The sequence below is a fragment of the Berghia stephanieae genome, chromosome 3, assembly GCF_034508935.2.
Source record: "Berghia stephanieae isolate SIO BIC M18660-M18661 chromosome 3, UCSD_Bste_1.3, whole genome shotgun sequence".
NCBI classification, from domain to species: Eukaryota; Metazoa; Mollusca; class Gastropoda; order Nudibranchia; family Aeolidiidae; genus Berghia; species Berghia stephanieae.
The window spans coordinates 6,296,433-6,305,235 of record NC_088362.1 but is presented as its reverse complement, the minus strand read 5'-3'; the positions used below and the strand labels follow the sequence as shown (position 1 = coordinate 6,305,235).

At 34.1% G+C, this 8,803-nt stretch overlaps 1 protein-coding gene across 1 annotated transcript; it reads right to left on the bottom strand.

Annotated features, from left to right (window-relative positions):
• Positions 1 to 3,345: 3,345 nt before the first annotated feature.
• Positions 3,346 to 7,050, bottom strand: LOC144966959 (transmembrane protein 50A-like). Its single transcript, XM_078903653.1, has 4 exons — positions 6,954 to 7,050; positions 5,952 to 6,044; positions 4,881 to 4,941; positions 3,346 to 3,989 (listed from the first exon to the last, which is right to left on the bottom strand). Exons 1-4 carry the CDS (start codon positions 7,048 to 7,050, stop codon positions 3,944 to 3,946), a joined length of 297 nt encoding a protein of 98 aa, XP_078759779.1. The 3' UTR covers positions 3,346 to 3,943.
• Between the last annotated feature and the right edge of the window lie 1,753 nt (positions 7,051 to 8,803).

The following is an 8,803-nucleotide window of genomic DNA, read 5'->3' as shown; positions in this document are numbered from 1 at the left end:
CCTGCCTACTTGAAAATTTCAAAATCAGTAACCAACCTAATTCATCAGTTATGAATGATAAAATTTCAGTAATACCAAACTAAAAAAAAAAATGTTACATTCAAACTTTTATAAAAATAATGTAAAATAAGGAGTTAGCAATCCACGGCTACCATTGGCGGGAACTGAGAGGTACCACTGGTAGCGTTAATAACTTTAAGAGAAAGTTGTTTTTTTTCTCTCCTTGAAATTGTCATAACTTAAACAAAATTATTATTTTCTCTAAAACTGTGACAAAATTGGCTGTGAAATCAAAATCTGTCATATTTCTTCCAAACTTCAAATTCATTACATCTGTAATTGTCATCAAATTTCCCTAACAATTACGGATGATACGTAAAAGTAGGCAAGCATGTCCTTTTGAGAAGATTGATGACAATTATATTTTTGTAGTACAAGAAATTTCAAACAACTTTCTCAATGAAAGCATGTGATTTGACTCAAGTTTTATAATTTATGATTTAACTTTAATTCCCAGAGTGGAGTTCACCCCAAGACAATAACAGATTGAGAAGATAAGTTACACATTTCAAGAATTATATTCACATCTAATATATATGTACATAGTTTGTGTAATATTTACATTTAGAATAAGAAAATCATATGCGTCATCTTTTGTGTATTTAGAGAAAAGCAGACACTTACAATGAACATTTAATTAATTCAATTGTAATAATCAATAACATACACACACGACAATATACAGAGGAATAAGACAGAAATGGCATTATTTTCTAAAATTCACAATTTATAATTCATAATTTTTATGCCCAAAGGGAGTCAAACAAGGATTGAAATGGAAAGGTCTCGAAATATTACAAGTAGGGCACCATGAATTGAGATGGGCTAAGGTAGAAAGGTTGGATTCTTCCTTTTTAATATGTCATTAATTAAAAAATTAGTCCATTATTTGCTGAAGATAAAGGCTTGGATATTCCATAGCTTGAGCCATTTCTATTTATATGTAAAGCACCTGTACCCTGTATATTTGGTATAAGGTGCAACTTTTCCAATCTCTCTATTTATAAATTATCACTAAATGGTGCAAAGGATTAAAAAATATATATGTATCAAAGATTACTTTGAAAAAGATGTACTTGTGAAGAAAAAAATGAATTACCGGGTAAAGATAACGAAATAAATAAAAAGGGAGAAGGTGGGTAGGCTCGACAATCAATACATTTTTAACACCCCTCATTTTTAAAATGATTATTAAATAATTTATAGAGACAAAAAGCAATTGCGCATTTAACTTACATTTATTTTAAAGCATATCATTTTTGATTATTGTTTTAATAGACCTGTTCAAACAATGAACATTGAAGAATTACTTAATATTGGTCAGTTCCTACTTTTTGTTTACATTTTTCCACACAACTTTCTATCTCTTGGCCCATGACTTAGAGGCATTTTTGTTTTCATGACCTGATTGTCTGATTTCTGTTAGTAAATTTTAGTTAATTCTTTTCTATAAATTAATGCCTTCAGTAACGAGCAGTGATCACCCAGCACAAACATACAAAATACAGTGCAGAGCGGATAAATCGACAACGGATATATCGACATGACCTCAAAGTCCCGTTTTTTCCATTATATAACATTAGTAAATATTGATCGTCTATATCGACAACAATTTTACCACAAGACGGTTATATCGACATGCAAACCATTGATACCAGCAATACGAGATCTACGAGATAAGAACGGACTTACACACCACAAATATCACCTCTAACAAAAAACAAACAAACTGCATTTGACCAACTCGCATCCATGATCTTAAGAAAAAATAAACCAACAATTTGAAATTACTCTAGGAATACATGTGCAATTATCCAAAATTCCCTCAATTCTTTTTAAAATTTTTAATGTCGGCTCTATTTCGAAAACATTTACATTGTATGTACATGCCATCTTGAGGTAAATTCTCCTTGATCACATCATATAGCAAGAAATAAGTGTGGTGTATTACACACAATAAATATTATCTAGCCACAGCCATCAGCATCGTCGCCTGCCCCTTTCTCTCTCTTCACACAACCACACCAACACACCCACAGGCACACATATACATTAAAAATGTTTGCCTTGATTACACAAAAACAACAAAAAGCAAAACAAAAGTTAACATATATTTTTTAAAATATACATGAATATATCAAGACACTTTACTTTTTCATCCGAACAAGACCCAAATAAGAAAAACAAGAACCAAAATAACCTAAGAGAAAATACATTTATTATTTTAAGATTGCACATTGATTAACAAGTAGGTGCAGTCAGGCTAGAATAATTTGCTTTGGACCGTATAAAATGTGGGCGTCCCTGAGATAATCAGTCACATGGTGAAAATCTTCAAACAGAGAAATTGACAATTTTAGTGAAGCGGTCAATTTTTATGACAAATGAGTTTTCATAAAAAAATCATTAAATCAAACATTTTTCTACATATTGATGAAATATTTTAATTGAATTCTACTCCTAAATATTTTATTTTAATTTTTATGAAAGTAATACTAAATATCAAATCTTGCCAACTTTGAAGCAATTTTCTCAAAATTAGGGTTTCACACCCTAACCCATGCATATGACATAACTTCATGAAAAATCACCCGATTTGCTTCAAATAAAGATTAAAATGCTCAGGAGACATTGGGCTTTCAAAAAATGCACACAAAAAAAAACGCAGAACAAAATTTTTCACCTTGCGACTGATTTTGTCAGGGACGCTCACAAATATGTGTCTCTCAAAGCCAATAAATGTATAAATAGTGCATACACTACAACTTGTCAACAAAGATGTGGTAATAGGGTAATCTCAGCTATTCTTAAGAATGATAAAGGAATGCGATGATGAGTGGTAGAGGTACCACAGAGTTAGAAATACACATGCTTTCTTCCAGGCCACTACTTGTGAGCTGCCCGTCATTAAATACCAAATTACTTAAGAACAAAAGAGTGACCACTGGCAGCTTCTAGCCAGTGGCAAAAATGTAGTGTAAAATACACTCGACGTGATTCGATTTCCGAGGCCTTTCATCATTAAAGTTTCACTGATTGATAACCTAATAATTTAAATTGACATGAAAAGCTACTTGTAACCAAAAGTGATTGGATGTCTTGATCCATGACCGGATATTTTTCCTTCTTTAGATTTTAAAACATTGCACAGTTAAAATCTTATTTCGAACTATATATATAATATATAATATATATATATATATATATATATATATATATATATATATATATGTATGTATGTATACATACATATATAGATTATTTTTTTAAAAATCAATACACAGGGTGTCCAGCAAATTATCAGACTTAAAAATCCTACCTCCCCCCAAAAAATCCTACCTAGCAATTTAAAAGCCAAAGCCCTATGATCAAGTCAACCGTGTGGTCAATACTTGTATTAAATTATCACCAACATTGAAGAGCTCTCAAGGTAGTTAACTCTCCTTTATTCGGATTCAGTATTTTCCAGTATTTTCATAGGTAGGAAGGCTTAGGTCGACTTGATTCTAGCAATCAGCGTATTCGTTGCAAACGCGTTTCGCATTTCTGCTCGGAATCGCAAGATCACTTAAATAAACCGACCTCGGGTGCAATTATCCGACTTTTTCCTACCAATCCGACCTTAAGGTAAAAAATCCAACTTTATCCGACCTCGCTGGACACCCTGATACACGAGACTAACACAAGTTTAAATTTAAATGTTTAAAATTTGAATAAATAACAAAGTAACGCAACAGAAGTAAGAGGGGAAATTACTCTTGTATCCTGTTCTCTCTCACAAAGCATATATAAACAAAGATTTGATTCACAAGAATATTAATTCAGATCCTTCACAAAAGCTCCCCCCAACAAAACCCGACTTTGAAAACAGCTCATGACCAATCTATCCCCATAAATCCTCAGTGCGACCAAACTTGAAGACAATGGCACTGAAACAGAATGGAAAGAAAAAAAAGGTAATACAGTCAGTCCAATAATAATTGACCAAAATCATTAATGAATATTTTAAAATGTTAAAAATAAAACACAAACAAACCCATTGAAAATGAGCTATCCTAGTCCTAGTAACAATGATCAATTAATTAAGCAGTCTGCTGGCAAATTGAAATACTTTAAATATTTATGCATTGGGTATATTGTTAATATTTTAATTTAAAATAGAAAATGAAATCAAGCCCTTTTGTAAAATTCCATTGTTAAATAACTTCAACAATGTTGTGGGAATCACCAGCGTGAATTGGGAGTTTAAAAAATTGCACGAAGTAATACAATTTTTAAAAACCCCCCAAAACAACAAAAAACATAAAGCCCAAATTGAGACGTAAACCTGGTTCTCTAAGCTTTCATAAAATAAAAAAAAATAAAAAAAATTGAGCTTTATATAGCGCAATATCCACTAAATGTGCTCAAAGCGCTTTACAAGGGGTCCCTGGTCAATAGCAACATTTAACATGTAGGACGGGACATGACGCCTGTTAGGTGATATTACAATTTTTCAGACAAAGACAACGCTGTTAATGGCCAGGTATTCATTTTACACCTGAGTACGGTGAGAGAATGTGAGTAAAGAGCCTTTTCCAAGGACTCAACTATGCGCCTAGCGTGATTGCTCGAAACCAGGACCTTCCGATCCGAAAGCGAGTGTCATACCACTAGACCACACAGACGCACAAAAGAACCCAAAAAACAAAAAAAAAAAAACCATAAAGCCCAAATTGAGACTTAAACCTGGTTCTCTAAGCTTTCAGTAGAATAAAACCTATTGCCTGACTGACTACCTTTCTCAAAATGTTCATTTCATTTATTGGGTTAACTCTTACCTGAAAAACAGAAGAGCATTTTGCAAAAAGACAGCAATTCCCGGCCAATCAGGAGTTACATCTGATAAAATGAGAGAGAGAAAGCGAGGGGGAAAGAGAAAGATAAAAAATATAAGCATTTTGGAAATCAGTGCTGATGGTGAAAAAAAGTGAAAAAGTAGGAAACTGTTGAACGATTGCCTTTAAGCCCCATTTTTACTGCACTAAACCCCACTTTTAGAGCAATTGAGATGATAGACTATCATTGATACTCTAGCTAACTTCTGGAGAGTGGGAAATTGCACCTGTGTGTTCCACCACACATCAACTCTCTCATTGCTAGAAAATTGCTTCGAGAAAATGTAATTTTTAAAAGGAGGAAATTCCTCCTCTGGACTCCAAAATCGCGGATTTCCGCAGATCCGAGGAAAACCATCAGGACTGGGAAATTTTTATTTTTAATCTCTGTATTTCTACGTACCTTAGACCAGTATTTCTTGGGTTAATTTTAGTGTTGCTGAACAAGAAAAAAACATTTTACCTCGCTTGTCCCCATCTTTTATATCTTTAATGACATCAGGTTGGTATCTCATTGTCAGTGACTTTACAACTTAAGACGTAATTGGGACCTCAAATTACCGTAAGTGCCTATAACGTTGACTGTTAGTTAAATAAATATCACAAGGAAAGGCTGGAATTGGAATTGTATACACTCTTTTTCTCTTCTGTCTACCTTAACTAAATGAGTCTTAATTGAGCTTTTATGTAGAGCAATATCCACTAAACGTGCTCAAAGCGCTTTACAAGCTGTCCCTGACCAACAGCAACATGTAGGATGGGACACAACGCCTGTTAGGCGATATTACAATTTTTTCGGAGAGACAACGCTGTTAACGGCCAGGTACTCATTTTACACCTGAGTACGGTGAGAGAATGTGAGTAAAGAACCTTCTCCAAGGACTCAGCAATGAGCCGTGTGAGGCTCAAAAACAGGGCCTTCCAATCCGAAAGCGAGTGTCATACCACTAGACGACAGAGACGCACAATTCTTAAAATATAATTACAAGCCAATATATTATATTCAAAACTTACCTCCAACAACGTAAAATCCGAAGAGAATCCAGCTAGCAGCAATAAGAGCTCCAAAGGCAAAGAGAAATCCAATAAATAGCCAAATACGAGCACCTGAAAGATTTAATCAACATCTGAAACAACTTTCACTTACAGAAAATAGAGTCGTTTAAACTGAACCCCCTATTCACAGTCAATTCATATTCCTCAAGAATGACTTAGGGACTTAACCACATACAAAACATAAGAAGATTTAGTAGGACGATATTGTTGGAAAATAAGACCAAACCAGGCATTTAATCTTTAGAAAACGGTAGGGGCTGTCTGAAGGCTGTGATCGTGAAAATACTAATGAAAGAGTAAATATGGAGAGGCTTCAGATGGGAACAATTGTTCTCATATGAATCCTCTCCATTTTCACTCTTTTGTTAGCATTTAATCTTTGTGATGAACTAATGCTAAAATTTAGTTAACACTTATACTGTTAACTCCAAAGATATGGAAATTTTAAAAAAAATTTATCTGGTGTTTCACTTCCAAATTAACTATATAGAAATCTTGTACCATACCTAATAATAATAATAATAACAATAATAAAGATAATAATAATAATAATAATAATAATAATAATAATAATAATAATAACAACAATAATAGTATTAATACTACTACTACTACTACTACTACTACTACTACTACTACTACTACTACTGCTACTACTATACTACTACTACTACTACTATAATAATAATAATAATAATAATAATAATAATAATAATAATAATAATAATAATAATAATAATAACAACCTAATACTTATGGCCGTAAGATCACGTGACCATAAAACAAGACATGCTCAAAATATAATTTACAGGACAATGAGAAATTCTTACAAGTTTTGAAATAGATTTAGTTACAGACACTTTAAAAGGTGTTCATGGAAATATATAACACTGATGATGGAATAATACTTTTTATTTTACAATGATTTGTTTTAAAACAACATTGCCAATAGGGACTTACCCGTCTGCCCCATACAACCAGTCGTGTAGGCATCACCCCTTATTTGTCCATTGGAGACTGAGTTTATCCTGGAAATAAATTCATTCATCAAAGTCATTAGAAGTGCATTAAAAAAACACAACTATTTTCTGATTGATTATTTTATTACACGAACGAATCAATATAAGACATGCATCCAATTTTTGGGATGGTCAAAATACAGAGCACCCCGGATCCAATAAAAACTTTTAAAAATCCCAGCTCCCCCCCCCCCCCCCCCCCCCCCCCCCCCCTATTTCACACTAAAGCTACTAAGCATTAAACAAAGTTCATAAACACAAATCTTGACTACAACGCTCGGCGCATAGATGAGTCCTTGGAAAAGGCTCTTTACTCACATTCTCTCACCGTACTCAAGTCAGGTGTAAAATGAGTATCTGGCCGTCAACAGTGTTGTCTTTGTCTGAAAAATTGTAATAACGATTAACAGGCGTCATGTCCCATCCTACATGTTAAATGTTGCTGTTGACCAGGGTCCCCTTGTAAAGCGCTTTTAGTGGATATTGCGCTATATAAAAGCTCAATTAAAATATTTTTTTAAAAACAAAGTAATCAAACCTGCAAAGACCATGCCGAATAGAGACAAGACTAGCGATAAAAAAAAATAAAAAATGTTTGCATCACTTTCAAACCATCAAATTTGGTAGACGCTGTTTCATCCTGCATTACAATACACTACACATCAGGGTGTAGAGGTAGACTGGGAGCATTGCGTGTATGGCAAGCAGTTGCGTGACTCCATGTCAGTGGCAGTGATACATGCACAATGGGATGGTTTTGTCTCTCGTTTTGCGACTAAAGTAAATGTTGCTGCTCGAAGCTCGAAGAAATAAATAAATAAATAACAATGTGAAATTGAATGTAAGATTCAATTTAATATATGAAAACAGATAAAATGGACATTTTGGGTTTCCCCTTTATCAACAAAGGGGAATCCCGAAACATCCATTTGATCTTGTTTTCGTATATTAAATTGAATCTTACATTCAATTTCACATTGTTATTTATCTTTGTGACTATTCATGTGGTAGGTTGAGTGTGTACTCGTGACGAGGTGTGGAAAAGAATGGGACTTGTTGGAGTGAAAGATTACATTTCTGAGACTGTGTCTTTGAGTTGGGGGGGGGGGGGGGGGGGGGGGAGAGAGGAGAAATGGGATAAGATGGGGAGATGATCCATTAATCTCAACCCATTAACCCAGTCAATAGATTCAATCCTATGAGTGTTGTGGTGCTTGAGCAGCAACTTTGGGGTAATCCATCCATTTTTACCAAATTTCAGTGCTGTACTTACAAGGTTATATCCATTTATATATAAATACCAAAAGTGAAACCCCCGATTCAACTAAATCTCGGCAATAACAAACAATGTCCTCCAGTGGCCTTGACTTTAACCCATTGCCGCACAAATCGCCCGTAATCGCCCGCTCAGAAAACATATGCATAAGTCCGGATCGCCCGATATCTCCCGTCAGGTACCCAGTGTCATTGAACCCGTATATTAAAAATGTGTGTAGAACCACTTCTTTTTAATTGAAAAACGAAAGTAGAGAAAGAGTAAAAGCGAAACTAGCCGTTTCCCGATTGTTTTTATCTCAATTCTTGTCTGCTGCGATTTTTTGAAGTTTGTCGACCAAATCGGTTGTGGTAACGTCCTTTTTTTTTTTTTTTTTTTTTGCTGGAATGGCGTTTGAATTACTCAATTCTCGGGCGTGATCAACGTTTTTTAATGGATAGTGATGATGATAGTACTCATTCAGACACTGAATCAGACATTGAGGTTGAGTTGGATGCGCATTTTGATGACATTGA